Raw genomic sequence first — 18,776 nt, 5'->3', positions numbered from 1 at the left:
TATATAAAATGCTTAATAAAAGTACATTCGTTAAAACTCCTGGGGTCTCTGGACTCCTTGGACAACACCCCCCGCCATCCTCTGTTACTCCCATCTCAACATAACTGCAGCACTTCATATATTCCGAGTACAAGTGAAATGAATGTAAGAATAAACTGAGTAAAGATGCATTATTCTAGTTTAGAATAAATACGGTAATTTTATTATAATAATGGTCATGTGATAAGCTATAAAGAAGTGACATTTTATACAAATAATGCGCTCGTCAAATAAAGGTTTCTCGCCCTTCAATGGGAAACAAACCCTAGATGACACAGACTTCGAATCTTACCACATCTAAAGAAATCGCACAAAGCAGTTAATCAGAAATTTTTAAAAAATGTACATATTTTTTAAATTTATTAAACAACTTAAATTTTAATCGGGCATAGGACCAACTTAGAGCTCTGGGAATAGCAAAACATTAACAGAGACAGACAACTCTGGCATTCCACTTTACGAACTTAATTACTTTAGTAGAATAAATATTCAACCTACCCCAATTATCTGCACCGACTCACCGCCCCCGCCACGCCCAGCCAATCTACCATTCACATTTCACAGTGTCACAGAAAATCAGGTTAAAAAGGCTCTACTCGATTAAATCAAAGGCTACAAGTGTAGATGATATTACTTTTATACATAACATTATGGGTGCTGTCCTGCCTATGCTGACACACATACTGAACTACTGTATACTAAACGGAAATTTCCCTACTATCTGGAAAACAGCCAATATTATACCGGTACCTAAGAGTTTAGACCCACAATCACCCTCTGACAATCGTCCTGTGTCCATATCTCCCTGAGCTTTCTAAAGTCTTTGAATGTTCTGTATACGAGCAAGTTCTGGAATACCGTACCTAAATAAAAATGCTCTTTTGGACCCTTTGCAATCTGGATATAAGAAGGGTCACAGTACCGCGACAGCACTTTTGAAGGTTACTGAAGACATTAGAAACGCTACGGACAAACGACTGCTCATTATACTTATCCTTCTTGACTTCAGTAGCCCCTTTGACACTATAGAAATTCCGACTATGATAAAGGAAATGGAACTGCTAAATTTCGACCTCGCTGCGCTTAAGTTTTTAAATTCTTATTTTAGTCAAGATGTACATCCGTACTTGAAAAAGGTCCGGTCGTTCTGAATTTTTTATATATTGTTAGGACCTAAACCAATATTAAAAAACAGATTTGCAATTTCCAAAGTGCTGTGCGAGCGGTGTACCCAAATAACCATGACATTTTCGGACTTTTTAAAGGTTTTGCTCAATATCTCAGTGAAGGAAGGGTTCGACCGGTATCGGCACTCTATATACTTCTAAAGTAGACTAAATTTGCTACCAAGGGTAGCTCCATACAGCCACTGGTTTCCAATAGGCAATAGGCTGACGACAGTGGGGTTCGAAGCCAATATCTCCCGGATGCAAGCTCACAGCTGCGCGACGCTAACCGCACGGCCAACTCGCCCAGTAAAACTGAAATCCTGGCTATGCCACTGCACCTATACTTGGCCATGAATGACAACACTTCACCGAAAGGGAAAGGGCGTATGGCTTTTAGTGCCGGGAGTGTCCGAGGACAAGTTCGGCTCGCCAGATGCATGTCTTTTGATTTAACGCCCGTAGTCGACCTGCGTATCGTGATGAGCATGAAATGATTAAGACTACACATACACCCAGCCCCTGTGCCAGCGAAATTAACCAATGATGGTTAAAATTCTCAACCCTGCCGGGAATCGAACCCGGGACCCCTGTGACCAAAGGCCAGCACCCTAACCACTTAACCATCTAATCCAGGGATGGCGAACCTATGCCACGCGTGTCACTAGGTGACACGTGACACGATTTCGGTGGCACACCACATGAACATAATAATATTTTATATATACCGGTACGTCTTGCACTGCAGACAATACATATAAAGTTTCACGTGTAAGAAATAAATATCGAAAATCTAAATACTAGTTCCATTCGGACGTGCAATATGGCAACACTGCTACGCTGATAGGTCCGAAAGTCAAGTGAGATAGTGTCGTTTTCTGGTGGTTTTGTATGCGGACATCGCAAACATGTTTTCCGTGCCGAAAAGAGCAGAAACTTAACAAAGATGGTGACCGTATTTTTCAAGAACTCTGGCCAAGGGAATTCGGACTGATAAAAAGATGTGTTGCCTTTGTTCGAAAACAATTGTATCCCCCACATTTAATGTAAAGCGCAACTTCGAGACTGATCATTCGAATATTTGTTCCATTTCAAATGAAGATAGAAGAGAGTTCGTTTAACAAAATATCGAACATTGCACAAAACAAACCAATTCTTTTGTATCATCTTTTCGGCCAAGGAATAATATCAGTGCGGCTGTTTCCATCTCTCTCACTGCATAGTACAGCATGCATGGGAAACCGATTTCTGACGGTGAGTTGTTGAAACAAATTGACGTCCGACACATTATTTGAAAACTTCCCTAACAAACAACTGATAACAGAATTAAAGGATGCCAGCCAGCTGAACTGCTGTCAAGGATAGAATATTAAAAATGAGTGAAGAAGTTTCGGAGCAGTTGAAAGCTAATTTGGATAACTCCCACATGTATGCAGTATGTTTTGATGAAAGCAGAATGTGACCTTACCAAAAATTATACCTGTTTTTTTAATTTTCCATTTCGTTATGGAAATGTGATGAGGGAGAAATTAGTTTAATTGTTGAGCATACAAACTACAACATGGAATGATAATGCTAATGGAGGAAGTTAAGTCCATTCGCAATATTAGTACTTTTGAATTTTGTATCTAATAACTATTTTTTTACAATTTGTTTTACGTCGCACCGACATACATACAGTAGGTCTTGTGGCGAAAATGGGATTGGCGTACAAGTGGGAAGGAAACCGCCATGGCCATAATTGAGGCACAGCCCCACGGAACATGCAATCAAATGTATTTACCAGATATGTGTATAATAAATAAATAAATAAATGAATCTGCAAATGAATAAATAAATGACATATTATGAAACATAATGGGGAATTTATAAAGGAAGTCCCGGGGGGACGGGGGGTTGTAGACATCCCCTAATGGAAAATAACAAGTGGCACAGTCAACAGATGATAGTAATAAACCAGACTTAAAATGGCACACTAGATGGAAAAGGTTCGCCATCCCTGATCTAATCAATGAACAATCAGTGATCTGCATTTAGAGCTGTTGCCCAGGTGGCACTTACCATATCAGTTGTTTACCTACTCTTTTCTTAAATGATTTCAAAGAATTAGGAAATTAATGGAACATTGCCTTCCGTAAATTATTGCATTCCCTAATACCTCTTCCTATCAATGAACACTTGTCCCAAGTTGTCCTCCTGAACTCAAACTTTATCTTCATAAGATATACGTGACGTGACAATATGATCTGGTCTGGCATCAAACATGAATATCCTACCGTAGGCTTACGTATTTTAAGCTAATATGTCGCTTGGCCTTTCTTTAAAACAGCTAATTAAAGCTCGTGTCATGAACGCGAATATTACATTCTTAAATTACTTACATATGGCGTAATTATTAAAACATTTGAATAAAATGTCCAAAGCTATGGCCCATGTTGCCACATGCGTTAAAACGGCCCGGGTATCTTTTAATACGAGAGACATACATAGCAGAATTATTCAGTAAGAAAATGCGTACCGCATGTTACGAAATAGTATGACAAGAACTGCGTAGGGCAAGGAATCATTTCCCCCTCCCCAACTGATGTGACTCAGATGGTCGTGAACATTACTTCCGTTCACCGCTCTTAATGTTGATATATCTCTTTCTCTGTCTGACTCGATGCGCATACATCCCCTACGTCCCCTAGCCAATCCCCAGCCCCACTCTTTCTTGTCTAAACCTACCAGGAGATTCCGGAACTCGTGCAGAACATTCTGGGCTCTCTGCTCCGGCACTATATAACGATCTTGTTTACGGTTGTTGGTTGAGTTGATTTTGAACTTGTTGCTGTAACTGTTAGTGAAGGTAAGAAGCAGTGTAAAATTTGTTCCAATAACGCTGATGATTATCAGTTTTGCAGTAGTGTTTTAACTTTGAGTTATTAGGTGTGGTAGTGTATTTAAGAGTGACGACCTTTTTTTTTTTTTAAATATCGAGGAAGTTGTACAGTTGTATGACAGTGTTTCAGTATTTTAATTATTTTATTGCATTGCAGGATGAAGTGAAAAACTAAGAAGTATTGCTTTCGTGTAGATGGAGTGAAGTAATGCATTAATTTTCGAACGTCATGTTACGTTCTACGTGAAACGAAATGTATTCCTCGTTTGAAAAAAATGTGTAGGAACATGTCCAATTTTTTTTTTCTGTGGACCACATATTATGTACTGTACATTTATTTCTGTTGTGGTTGTATTTTTATTTGACATGTATAATGCGAAACTGGCAAAGTACGTATCGCGCAGATTTAGTGTCTTGTGTTGCAATCTGTTGTCGTGGGTATGTTTGACAAACTAAAATAATTAACTAAAACGTAGCATGCAAAGAAAGATTCCAAACACGCCGAGTCAAATGCGACTACCCTCGTAGAGCATACCGTTAGTACATTCGAGAAAAATATTAAAATAGACTTTGGGAAAGGCGTGTTACATTGATATTATGAAGCAAGTTATCATTGAGATACCCTTGAGCTTCTAAAATACGTCTTCAGAAAATATATTGGCAATTATTCCCTCGTACTCTTTAATCTGCTGTAGCTCAAGGTCTACCGGATATTAAAGGTGTTAAATCATTTATCATAGTGTATTTATAAGCAAAGTTGAGAGAATGCATATCTAGCAACTCGAAGTCAGTATTGGCGTGTTAGTAGCTAGGTAGCTCATGTTTCATACTTAGCGCGATTCGAACAGATCAGTCCTCAGCTTGGCAAATGGGGGCATGTTGGGTACGTGTTATGATTTTCAAAATAATCACGCTGATGAATTTGTAGATAAAAGGGTGTGACAAAATGTGGTACAGTTTAAAACAAGCGTAGTACCATGATTTTGGAAAATATGACACAGTACTTAGTCGAATTATTAGCCCTTCGGTACCATTAAAAAAAAAAAAAAAAAAAAAAAAAAAAACACCCCTACCATCCTTTAACCGTTCATGAGTAATTTGAAGTGGACACCTTTGCTGCATAACTCTGTATATGGGAGGAATCTTTGTATAGTCCTATGCTCGTGCTTCCTATGACTGAATCACAGACGACATATTCTGAAATATCATTTAAGCACATCTCTAATTGTCAGTTTGTCAAGCTTTATATTTGTGGACGTTTTAGATATGGTTTGAGAGGTTCCTTCCAGTTTGAAAATTTGCGAGAGCCGCGAAGTACGAGATTGCGAGGACGAAGAAAACATTGATTCAACTTTTTTTTTTTTTCAGGCTAGTGGTACTGTTTGTCAATCAATACTAATCAGCATTTAGGGCATTCGCCCAGGTGGCAGATTTCACATGTTTTCCTAGCCTAGCCTAGCCTTAAATTATTTCAAAGAAGTTGGAAATTTATTAAATCTCCCGTGGCAAGTTATTCAAATCCTTAACTCCCCTTCTAATGTCATTCCATTTACTCGGGCAGCTTGTCTTCTTTCTCCCAAGTCTTCTCAGCCCAAACTTTGCAAAATTTTTGTAATGCTACTCTTTTCTTCGAAATCACGCAAAACAAATCAAGCTGCTTACCTTTGGATTCTTTCCAGTTCTTGAATCAAGTAATCCTGGTTAGCGTCCCATACACTGGAACCATACTCTCCTAGTTGTAGTCTTACCAGGGACTTGTATGCCCTCTCCTTTACATCCTTACAACCCCTAAACACCCTCCTATTTGTGAAGCTCAGAACCTGGCTTTTTGTAAATGTCATTGTAATCGTATGTAAGTTTTAGCATTTCTTTACGCAAATGCTGACTAAATACTTCTGCCTTTTGAAGATCCGCCAAATACACTAGAGACAATTCGCAAGTGGCGCTCCTAGTGTCGTGACCTGGAAATTCGCGCTAAATTCAAATATCAATGGAAAAGCATATATGGAAATGGAAAAATTACGTGTAGGAAGAAGGTGTCATTAAGATCATATCTTCAAAGTTGGTAAAACAATTCTGGATAAACGAATGAAGAATTTTCTATTCTTATTTAAAGATGGAAATTTAGATATATAATCAAGGTGTGAAATGGACTGCTGTGTGAAAGTGCTTGGTCTTTCATTTATGCATTACTTTTCTAGCTTTAGCATTCCTGCCTGAACTTTTACGGCTAGATTTGTTTCTTTTATCATAAAAAAACTCTATCACATTAACACTATTCGATAAAAATCTCGGCACATTCCCTACACACATGATTCGATGAATTAAAATTTTCCTTTTAACCTGAAGCCTAGTAACACAAAGAAAATCTATAAATTTAGCCTCAAACATTCTAAATTTCCCTATAAGCCATTACGTTAGGATAAAGCAAATGTGCATAATCATTTTATTTCAATAAGTACATTTCTTAAGTCGCCCATATTTTCTTCAGTGCTTGACAACTCGTTATGGAATGGGGTAACTTGGAACACAAGCAGCCTCGCACATATGCACATGCTTTTTCCTGCATTAAATCAAAACCCACAGATAGCACCTACAACACCACATGGGTGCTGAAGGTTAACTCCTGCACTATACAGTAAAATAAGCTTACTAAATTTTAAGCCAGTTAAAATACGAGTTGCTCAGGTTCCAGGTTTAGGAAGTACAAAAAAAATCTCTTTCCACTTGAATGTGTATGCAACCACAATATTTACTTACATTTTGCTGTGAGCTTGCATCCGGGAGATAGTAGGTTCGAATCCCACTATCGGCAGCCCTGAAAATGGTTTTCCGTGGTTTCCCATTTTCACACCAGGCAAATGCTGGGGCTGTACCTTAAGTAGGGCCACGGCCGCTTCCAACTCCTAGGCCTTCCCTATCCCATCGTCGCCATAAGACCTGTCTGTGTCGGTGCGACGTAAAGCCCCTAGCAAAAAAAATTACATTTTCTTGTTACGAGGGACACGGAAGAGACAGCAAATCCTTCTGCCCTTCATACTTAATGCAGCCGAACACAGCACATATCTTTTCTCTCGTGTTGAGATATAAATAAGACACACTACTATTTATTTATGCCAACTTGCTCCAAACTCAAATATTGTCAAAAACTTCACAAACAAATACACGTGCTCTTGTAACAGAATCATTAACTCCAGGTCACTCCGCTAGACAGAGCTGTAATCGCTGTCCCTCAATATCTCGCAGAGTGTCGCGTATAGTCTCTACTGTATTTGGATCCGCACATATACACTCCCCTTATTCATTATTCCTGGAATGTCCTCCTTGGAACCTGCTTCTGTCTTACAGTATCCCTACATGCCCTATCATTTTTCACTAAAATTTGTATGACTGCCAATTAAGCTTGCCATCATGTTATCCTTAGCTGCCTTCTTGGCTTGATTCAATTTCCTAGCAAGTTCCTTCAATTTCTCCTTACTTGCACAACCATTTCTTTCTTTCCAATCTGCACCTCCTTTTTAGTCTCTTTATTATAATAAGTTGGGTCTTACCATTCCTTTCCACCTTTTAAAGGTACAGACCTGTTTTCACATTCCTCAACAATTGCTTTAAACCCATCCCAGAGTCTGTTTAGTCTTCCACCGATCATGGTTATTTTTTAAAAACTGCCTCGTGCCTGCTTTATCAGCCATATGGAACTGCCCAGTAGTCCTACTTTGAAGACTTGCTTAGACGACAAAAACGGCTTCATGATCACTAAGGCCAATTATTACTTCGGTTTCTCTATAGAGTTTATCTGGTTTTACCAGCACCACATCCAGGATATTTTTCCCTCTAGTTGGTTCCATCGCTTTCTGAATCTGCTGTCCTTCCGTATTAACTTATTTGCCCTTTGTTGGTCATGCTTCCTGTCGTTTGCATTCCTTCCCAATTGACATCTGGTAAATTCAGATCTCCCGCTACAATCTCATTCCTTTCCTTGTTTCCCACGTAGCTGATTATCTTGTCAAATATTTCTGAATCCGTGTCAGCGCTACCCTTTCTCGGTCTGTACGCTCCCAGGATATCAAGTTGCCTGTTATCTTTTAGAAATGAGCCTTACGCCTCGAATTTCATGTTTGTCTTTTTTGTAGCTTACAAATTCTTCTTTCACCAGAATGACTACTCCCCCTCCCGTCATTCTTACCCTATCTGATACACACTCCAGTTCCGTGAGAATTTCTGCATCCATTATATCATTTCCTAGCCATGATTCAACTCCTATTATGATATCTGGTAAATGTGTATCTATTAAATTGCTTGATTCTTTTCCTTTATTTATAATACTTCTACAGTTCAACAGTAACATTTTTGTTATCCCAACTTGTCTTCCAGATCTCTGTACCCTTATCACCGCTCCCTAGACAACCCCGTTTCCCTGAATGTACCTCCCTATTACCCTTACAATTTTAGTAACTCATACATGCCACTGCAGTTTGAGTGAAGGCCATCTAAGCGCAGATCCCTATCTCCTACCCACCCATTAGGATCTAGAAATTTCACTCCATTTTCCACATACCCACTCCATATTCTCATTTAAATCACCAATCACCCTCCAGTCAGTATCCCTCCTACACAGTATTCCACTGATAACTCTCTGCTTCACCCTTGCTGCATTTCCAGATCCCACACATCTCAAACTATGTTGGTACTCGTACCAGCTTGCCATATGTTGTTGGTACCATTGTGAAACGCTACCACCTTCACCTTCCCCTCCTTCTCTTCTACTTTCCTCAAAATCTGCCTCATCCAGGAATTAGGTTACCTCTACCCTCTTTCCCTATCCTTTCGGGCACCTGCACATGTGTTTATGCCAAGTATCTGTTTTCACAATTCCATTTTGCGATGGTATGTACTTCATTAATTTGTCCTGCGTAATTGTTGGCTGTATGTAGCAGCATCTAATTTTTCTTTCCTTGAGATAAGTTAATAGCAATCTTCATGTCGTATAGTCCAGATAGTAATTTTGAATTTCTGGGAGAACCATAATGGCTTGTATACCTTTCTTAAAGGTCTGCATCGCCGGGCGAGTTGGCCGTGCGCGTAGAGGTGCACGGCTGTGAGCTTGCATCCAGGAGATGGTAGGTTCGAATCCCACTATCAGCAGCCCTGAAAATGGTTTTCCGTGGTTTCCCATTTTCACACCAGGCAAATGCTGGGGCTGTACCTTAAGGCCACGGCCGCTTCCTTCCAACTCCTAGGCCTTTCCTATCCCATCATCGCCATAAGACCTATCTGTGTCGGCGCGACGTAAAGCCCCTAGCAAAAAAAGTCTGCATCAACAAAAACCCTTTGTATAGCTAACTTGCTTCTAGGCATCTTCAGTTTAAAAAGTAAGAATTTACGCACCTGGTGGCTATGATTAAGGCATCAAGTCTCCATGGTCTCACTGCTGTCCTGTTTAGCTAGTAGGATAGGAGAGAGGGTGGTGTACAATTTCAAATATCTAGATTGTATACCAAAAGTGTGGATTCATTTCCTCACTGCAATGTTCGTGTGGACCGACAGTTTAGGACACCATTGATTGTGATTAGTCTGTTGTACGGAAACTTGAGCCTCTGACATTCCTTAGTGTTGACTTGACAGGAGTAACTAGTGTCAAGACTGGTTTCCACCCCTTCCACTTGGACATCAATTCTCCACCACAGTAGCTTCGTTTTAGTAATTGTACATGCAGATGAATTGCCTAGATTAAAAACCCTTTATGGCAACTTTTTTTTTTTTTTTTTTTTTTTTACATTGAATCTATTGCACGCCCTGGTTTGTTTTTCTCATGAGCATATGAATTGGGTACGCTTCGGAACAAAACCATTAATATATACACTTAGGTTCAAGACCTGCTATAGATAGTCAATGAGCGAGCATAAAAGTGGTCACAAGGTTTGTGACAGAATAAATTGGAGCCAATAAGGAGCATCTTGTTCATTTACAATGCTAGCTTTGTGTTGATAACAAGATTAAACTGAAGGATTTCAAACAGTTTTGAGTTTTTTTTAAATGCATTTGTCAGACCACAATTGGAAATGCTTCTAAAGTTGCTCCTCACGATTTAAGGAAACTAATTAGGCAGCCAGAAACGTAAGGAAGAGAGGAAGGTACTCTGCCAAGGGTCTTCCCAAACTGAATTGCACTCCAGTACAAATGCAAGACATGAAATTTCACAAAGTATATTTCGGTTCACAAAATAAAATTCAACAGGCTTGTTTCATTCTCAAACATTGTACCATACTGTGATCAAAGTGCAGAAAACCAAATGAACAAGGAGAAACGTAACCTTCAATTACCACACACATGATTCAGTTCCTGGATCATTAATTCCTGTTTGCAGAGACACACATATTAAATCTCTAGGTCTGAAGAGACTTGTAAGGTGTACTGAAAAGATCACACTTCGGGTGGTAAAATTCCTGTGAAGAATAGAGGTGGGAACAGAAGTAAACTTAAAAAGAAAAGCTGCAAGGACGTTTCTCGAGTCAATTGGACGAAAAAGTTACCTGTAGAACCGAGTACCCGGGTGTACTTTCCTCAACAACTGAACACCAGAAACTGTGGCGGGTTTACAATCGGCAGTATGCTTCAAGTAAGACACTAGTTGGTGTACAGACTAGACCATGGCCGCACATAACAGCACTCTGGAGAGGGTGCATCCTTAACATCATTTCTTAACTTTCTTCCAGTTAGTTTCTGGAAGGAAGCAAACCAGTTAAGATTACTCAAAAGGGTACCACATAGGGTCTTAACTGTAATGCAGGTCTCCTGAACACATATTGAAATGCTTGTGCATTATATCTAACTTCCCTTAGGCTACTGCTATTACTATACCTTACTGGTATAGTTTGTGTGAATATTATTTTGACATTTCCCACTTCTGGCAAATGCAATCAACATGTTCTCTCTTTCACACTTCTGTTCACCAACTACTTCTTGAATACTGCCTGCACAGGATTATTTTCTTGCTGCCATTTCAGATTGTGTTGAAGACTTCATTGTGAAAGTTCCTCATAGTTCTACTTCTATTGGGGCCAATTTAACATGTACATTTGTTTGTGGTATCCACTGGATTTTTCTGTACACAAGAAAATAATTGTATTTTGATAATTGATATTCAAGCCTGATAAAAATGCTAAACAAAAGGAATATTGCAGTGCAATGTTATTGATTGTCAGCTAAAAGGATTTTATGCAAGATTTCTTGGAAGTAACCTAAATAACTTGGAATAAGTTTCTTGAGGCTTCAATTCAAAAATAATTTCTTACTGTGTTATTTACAAATATGCTTCAGATGTCGCTGGTACCACACTTCCCAAGTGATGCCTTTGATGATTGGAGTCTCTGGCCTCAGCATTTTTACCATCCTTGGTTGGGTTATCACCCTTACCAGCCATGGGTTCACGAAATGGCTGTTCGAGATGACGACTATGTTAACCTAGACAAGGACAAGTTCAAGGCAAGTTTGTTTTTTCTTCCTAAATTGTGACCTAATTGAGGGGATTATGCTTGAAATTCAGCACTCCACCATTTCCCATGATGTCCTGCAATTATGATCCCTGCCAGCAGGCACGCCAATTTCTGTGCAAAAAATTGGCAGTATTATCAGAAAAGACCACAGCATTGACATCCCCATTTCCTACCCTTATCATTTCCTTTTTATTATACCATATTCATAAGTGCAATAAAAAAAATAACTGTACTACCCTGTAGCACTCTCGTGTTGAAACAGTGTCGTGATCCTAAGGTCCCGGCAGGCTGAGGACTATGGGTTCGGATTTTCGGGAGCTTAATCTTAAAATAACAAGATTACCTTTTCACACTCGCACTCTTCCCTTCACCTGTATTGAATATGATGTACGTTACATATACACAATTAAGAAACATATAACCCTTTCTGCAAATACTTCTGACTCTTGGTTGTCTAGTCCTTTTCAAGTCTTTGATCAACCAGTTACATTGCATTCCTTAATATAATAAGATCGTACCATACAAGCTTGGTAGTTACTTAGCTTTTGGGTTGAAAATTTCTTCTGTCTTCGGTATCGTCTTGTCTCTTGAACTCTTCTCTGCGCCCATAATTCCATAATTGCGTTGAATGATTCACTGTTTGGCTCGCGCGGATGTGTAGCTCCAGAATTCGAAGACGGCACCCGCAAACTCTATCATTGGCCAGGTTAGTCTTTCTCCCAAACAGTCCTGACCACTAGATTGGGTTCACTGATAGGAAAGACTCACTATGACACTCGGCCTTCCTGTCACAGTTCGATATTTGTGTTATTGCAACTCAAGTCTTTACATTAGCAACCTGCTAAATTATGCTTGTACGGTGTTTCGCTCGCTGCCTCGCGGAACTCGTTGCAATTTCTAGACTGTTTGCTAGCCACATTCAACTGATCCTGCGGCTCACTGCTACGTACATAACCTACAACTTCTGTACTATTGTCTTACAACCATACACGATTCTTGTATGAAGCTAGGCAGTTTTCCCTCTCGTGGCGCTCGGCCACAAACACAAGTTGCTCCAATGATGGTTGGTCAGATTCTCCGAAGTGTCGTTCCCTATATCTTACGTTCAAACGTTTCTCAAATTTTCCTTCTCTACTACCATAGAATCCTACTTTTGTAAGTCTGATTGGTTCATGAGCCTCTGCCACTAACAAAAGGGGAGTGTCGTAGAATTCACTCGAACAATTTTCCTTATTGCTGCATAAACAATCTATGCAATATTTGCTTTGATTTGCTTCTCGAAACACGGAACTTCTTTTGCATTCTCCGATTTACACAGACGCTGTGTAGATGACTTCCACAATGTTACACTTGTTACACCGGCTTTCTTCAAGTGAAACTTCTATCAAGTCTTGTGCTTGAATACCTATAACTCTCTTCCACTTAATAAAATTATTCAATATTTGAAACACAATAACTCCTTATCACTGTTACACGATTGTATTAACTCGATATCCTCGGAGGTCGCGGATTCAAGACTCGCTCGATTCCGTTCGCTCGGCACTGAGACTTGAAAGGGGTGCGTCGCAACATGCGGTCGTGACAAGTTTGATCTTCAAATACCCCCTTGTACACAGCTTTTGCATCCTTCATATACAATTTCAATATTTCTAGTTAGAAATTTAAATTTTTATTCACTTTTTTAGTCTCAGATATTCAAAGTAAACTAGATGTTGCATTTTCTATAATTTGGTTTCTCTCGTCCTTCGATGTCTCGAAGGATATTTCAAGCCCAGTTATAAAAAAATACTTTTCTGTAATTGCAAGTTCTGCAGAAAATTGCACTGTGTACTCTTATTTCCTCATAAAACTTAGTTCCTGTAAAAGGAACCTCGCACTTCAATGCTGTGGCATCATCTTGTATTGATAATTTACATTGACATCTGCTATAATTTGTGTTCTTAAATGGATGTACCGAGTTTCTGTCATTATGTCCAAATGTAAAACTTACTTCTGACTTATTTCCCATTGTATCACTTCGCATTCATACATAATTTGTGTTGTATCCTAAAGGTTAGACGGGCTGGGGACTGGGGTTTGGATTTTTTGGGAGTTTAGTCTTAAAAATAACAAGGTCACCTTTATGCACACTCACTCATACACACGCACACACTTTTTTTTTTTTTTTTCTCTCCTGTGTTGCCTAAATAGGCACACATTATATGTTCACAAATTGTACAATTAAACCTGAAAATCCTTATAGATACTTTTGCCTCTTGGTTATAGTCTCTCTGTCTCTGACTATCCACTTCATTCTGCGTCGTCCTCTCGACTTCTTCTCTGCGTCAACGATACCGTAGTAGTGTTCATTCACACAATGTTTAGTTCAAGAGCATGTGGAACTCTACACAACACCCTCAAACTCTTGTCTCCAAACGGTTCTGGGCTACAAGGTTTTTTTTAGTTGCTTTACGTCGTTATGCTTACTAAAAGTATAGGCACACTATGACACTTGGCCCTCCTGTCACAGTTCATATTATTGCAGCTCAGGTCTTTGCACTAGCAACCTGCTAACTATATGCTGTGCAGAGTTTCCTGCACTGCCTCGCGTAACCTGTTGCAATTTCTAGACCATTTAGTGAGCCACATTTAACAGATTCTGCGGCTCACTGCTACGTACATAACCTACAAATGCTGAATTATTCTGGCTCACAGCAGTACACACATTACTTGTACTGAGGCTAGACAGTTTCTCTCCCTTGGTGGCGTGCAGCCACACACGTTAGCACGATGGTCGGACAGATTCTCCTGGTTTGTCGTATAATTTCCCACGTTTCCCGTTCAAAGCCTCTCGGAGCTTTTCCCCTCTTCTGTAGAAGTATGTTTTTAAATCTAATTGGTTCGAGTTCCTTCCCGTCAAGCTGATGGGAAGTGTCATCAAATTCACTCGAACAATTAGTTTCTTTCAGAGTAAACAATCTACGAAATGTTTGCTTCTATTCGCTTCTAGAAACGCTTACAGAACTTTCTTTTGCATTTTCTGTTTTGCACTGATGCCGTGTAACTGAGTATTGCACAACAATTACACCCGGCTTGGTTCAGGTAGAACTTGTATGAAGTCTTTATGCCTTGAACACTTATAACTCTGTCCCACTTAATAAAGTTATCCCTCAACATTTGAAACGCTAACTTTTTACCACTGTTACACGATCATAAAATCTCCAGATCAATGCTCTATATCCTTAGTCTCGGAGGTCACAGATTTGAGACTCGCTCGAGTCCGTTCACTCGGCTCCGAGACATGAAAGGGGGCGCGACACGACACTCGGTCATGACTTTTTAAAATTTTTTTATTATTATAAAACTGAACTCAGCACGTATGCAGTTAGTTCAAACGTATACCATAAAATCCCAAAAGTAATTTTCCTCTCCTGAAAAATGAACTACTTTGTTTGCAGGTTTTCTACACTTCAACTTTTTGATGAGTTATCAACCTCCTCCAAACACTTGGATTGAAACTTCAGCTGTGTACGTGTTCATTTCAGTTGCAATATTTTCAAGAATGTAAATTCGTACACTTTGGAAACTAAAAGCCATTATTGCTCTGTGAACATGCACACCTTTAAACTTACATTATTTTTGTGCAACATTTCTAATTTCAAATATTCTCCTTCCATGTAGGTAAATGTGGATGTTCAACATTTCAAGCCGGAAGAAATTACTGTTAAGGTGAAGGGAAACACTGTCACTGTCGAAGGTAAACATGAAGAAAGACCAGATGAACATGGTTATATTTCTCGTCAGTTCGAAAGGCGCTATACTCTTCCAGATGAAATCGATCCAGATGGTGTAGCTACAAAACTGTCATCGGATGGAGTTCTCACCATAGAAGGCCCAAAAAAGGTTTGAATTCTCTCTTTCTCTTTTTAAAATGTTCAGGTGCATTAGAATTTGTCGTCCCTATTCATCTTCCCAATCCTTCAGTTGTTATATACTGTAAACTTTGTTGATGCACTACAAATTTGCATCTAGTACTTCCCAATATTGATGAATTAAAATAACCCTCAAATTATAAGATACCCACTTTCTAAAAGAAAGTTTCTCAAGTTTTCTATTATCACTTCAGCAAAGCTAAGACTCTTGAGGCGATTTCTCAAATTTAGTTTTAACCTCTTTTGTATCCTCAGGACTTCAGAGTAAATTGTTTGTTTTTATAAGGTTTGGTACACTTGAGCCCTTGCCTCTGTGTGGTTGTAGTTACAATGCAGTCCTTTTATTTCCAGCCTCATTCCTCACGATCGTCTGACGAGCGTATCATCTCTGTTGCACGTACCAATAAACCAGCTGTGCCAGGCTTCTTCCATGGCATCATGGATAAGTTCAAACACTTCATATTGCCTGTAAGTATCACGATTGAGTTTCAGAGCTTATTTCACTATTCAATAACTGCATTTTGTAACAAAACAATAGATTTTGTTATTGCACCTGTTTCCATTTGTTATGGATGGTCAGAATAACACACCTGAACATCTAATTCAGGCTTAAGACATATCCCAGGGCTTTCTCGTAAAATTTAAAGTTACTTTACGTGTTTACATATTTATTTTGGAGTTCCAGGAAATAATTACTACCCCTTTTCAATTTTATTTCCCAGTCTCATCACTCCTCAGCTACACAGGAGAAAAATTAATCAAGATGGCTACCCTGCTGTGTGAAGAATGGTGTGACTCGTATCTTATGGAATGAATGAGTTTTCTTAGTTTAATGCAAGTAATCATGTTTAATGTACATTTAGAGTATTGTATAAATAAATGCACGGTAACTTACAGGAAGGTGGTTTCATTCCTAACCTAGTTCAGTCTCCCATATTGTCGAGATAAAAAATTGTGAATCAAAAAATTACTTTGGAGCCATATAAAAAGTTGCTTGCATACATCAATTGTTTAGTTAAAGCAATCTGTTCTTTTATATTTTTATATACTACTCAATGTTTAGATATACAGTTCCAGTTCTATTACCTGCATTAATAACCAAAATATACTAGTGGAGGGAGGGTGAGGTTGAATGTCGCAACTCTTGCCTTTCCATCCTATATCTGGAAATGTACATAGACAGCGGTTCTAGATCTCCCTACTTCCAGCATACTGCTTGCTTAATAAGATCCGATTTAATCTGATGTGTTACTTTTACTATGGATGAGCAGTGCAATTTTTTGTGTTCAGGTCAGTAAGACGAAGGTAAATGCAATCTTGACTAAACTTTCATAATTTGGGAAGTAACTAAACTTTTTAAAGTTGCTTTGGAAACTGCCAGTCTTCATTCTCTGTACACGTTTTGGCACCTTGTTAGTGACAATTAAATATTCCCAACAAATATTGTATAGTTCCTGTACAATGTTTGGGTTTGTTTGGTACATGCAATTTTTGGGAATTGTACCAGACATATCAGGCTGGACAAATTGGGGCACCAAGAAGGCCATAAATTCTTTTAGGGGGGAGGGGGAAGACTCTCAGCAAATTTCTCTTGGCATTATTTGATGTGACAAGTGGTAAGAAACATGTTAAAATCGTGCTCCCTGTGGGTTAATTCTGTGAAAAAGGGGTTTATGAAAATGCTTTCTTGGTATCTCTTGCTAATAAGTTCCATTCTTGTAATCTAGAACCTACTAATTCAGAATTTTGCTTGGGAAGACCTAAATCCCCAACTAGATAAAGAACTGCCTGTTGTCACATGAGGTGTTTTATGATGTAGGATCAGAAGTTGAAAGGTGGTCTAAAGGTTCAATTCTTACTGTTCCTCTGGAATGACATCTTCCCCCATTAGGGGGAGGGATAGGGACGGGTAGATTTGGACAATGTGGCACGAGTCTTGCAGCTGATGGCAGATAAGCCCTTCAAGGGGGTATTAAGTTCGAGTCTTACCCTACAGTAGTACAATTTTTACATGCCGTCACAAACATTGCTATAAGTTAAGGAACTTGTCTGATTTTGTTCAAAATAAGTGGATAAGCAGTTCATATCGTGCAGATGTATCTACGTATGAAAAGGTGGCATGCAAAGTGATAAAATGCCTAATTACCTTCTTGGAATAAAATTCAAATTAACAGGTGTCCGTGACCACTTGGATGAGCATTCGCTTACATTGCTATCACTACTAATACTATCATTATGTACGTGACATGTAATTTTCTGCTGTGAATAATCATTGTTGCTAATGCTCATCACTCTTATTTTCATCACTACTTTCACCTAATGTGTGATCGAGAGCTGCATTGGATAAATATAGACCATGCAGAAATTGATGAAACATTCTTTTTACGCCAACACAATGCCCTAGTATGATAGATGCTCACTTCTGATTATATCAGGCATGTTTGTGAAATTAACAACTGGTTTGATAGAAGGCAGTTCGGTTTTAGGAAAGGTTACTCCACTGAAGCTCGACTTGTAGGATTCCAGCAAGATAAAGCAGATATCTTGGATTCTGGAGGTCAAATGGACTGTATCGTGATTGACCTGTCTAAAGCATTTGATAGGGTGGATCATGGGAGACTACTGGCAAAAATGAGTGTAATTGGACTAGACAAAAGAGTGACTGAATGGGTTCCTATATTTCTAGAAAATAGATCTCGGAGAATTAGAGTATGTGAAGCTTTATCTGACCCTATAATAATTAAGAGGGGAATTCCTCAAGGCAGTATTATTGGACCTTTGTTTTCTTACTTACATATAAATGATATAAGTAAAGGAGTGGAATCAGAGGTAAGGCTTTTTGTGGATGATGTTATTATGTACAGAGTAATAAATAAGTTACAAGATTGTGAGCAACTGCAACGTGACCTCGATAGTGTTGTGAGATGGACGGTGGGCAATGGTATGATGATAAACGGGGTTAAAAGTCAGGTTGTGAGTTTCACAAATAGGAAAAGTCCTCAGTTTTAATTACTGCGTTGATGGGGTGAAAGTTCCTTTTGGGATCATTGTAAGTATCTAGGTGTTAATATAAGGAAAGATCTTCATTGGGGTAATCACATAAATGGGATTGTAAATAAAGGGTACAGATCTCTGCACATGGTTATGAGGGTGTTTAGGGGTTGTAGTAAGGATGTAAAGGAGAGTGCATATAAGTCTCTGGTAAGACCCCAACTAGAGTATGGTTCCAGTGTATGGGACCCTCGCCAGGATTACCTGATTCAAGAACTGGAAAAAATCCAAA

The 18,776-nt window shown here is 39.0% G+C and overlaps 1 protein-coding gene across 1 annotated transcript; it reads left to right on the top strand.

Moving 5' to 3' along the window:
- The first annotated feature begins 3,914 nt into the window (after window positions 1–3,914).
- LOC136865805 (alpha-crystallin A chain) lies at window positions 3,915–16,389 on the top strand. The gene is made up of 5 exons (XM_067142431.2): window positions 3,915–4,053; window positions 11,407–11,571; window positions 15,243–15,464; window positions 15,845–15,961; window positions 16,216–16,389. Exons 2-5 carry the CDS (start codon window positions 11,407–11,409, stop codon window positions 16,249–16,251), a joined length of 540 nt encoding a protein of 179 aa, XP_066998532.2. The 5' UTR covers window positions 3,915–4,053; the 3' UTR covers window positions 16,252–16,389.
- The last annotated feature ends 2,387 nt before the right edge of the window (window positions 16,390–18,776 follow it).

The sequence above is a fragment of the Anabrus simplex genome, chromosome 1, assembly GCF_040414725.1.
Source record: "Anabrus simplex isolate iqAnaSimp1 chromosome 1, ASM4041472v1, whole genome shotgun sequence".
NCBI lineage: Eukaryota > Metazoa > Arthropoda > Insecta > Orthoptera > Tettigoniidae > Anabrus > Anabrus simplex.
This window is presented reverse-complemented; position numbering and strand designations above follow the sequence as displayed.

Coding starts and splice junctions, on each gene's coding strand:
- LOC136865805 (XM_067142431.2), top strand. CDS start 11,407: ATGTCGCTGGTACCACACTTCCCAAGTGATGCCTTTGATGATTGGAGT. Junction 11,572..15,242: donor TAGACAAGGACAAGTTCAAG/GCAAGTTTGTTT, acceptor CCTTCCATGTAG/GTAAATGTGGATGTTCAACA. Junction 15,465..15,844: donor CCATAGAAGGCCCAAAAAAG/GTTTGAATTCTC, acceptor TTTTATTTCCAG/CCTCATTCCTCACGATCGTC.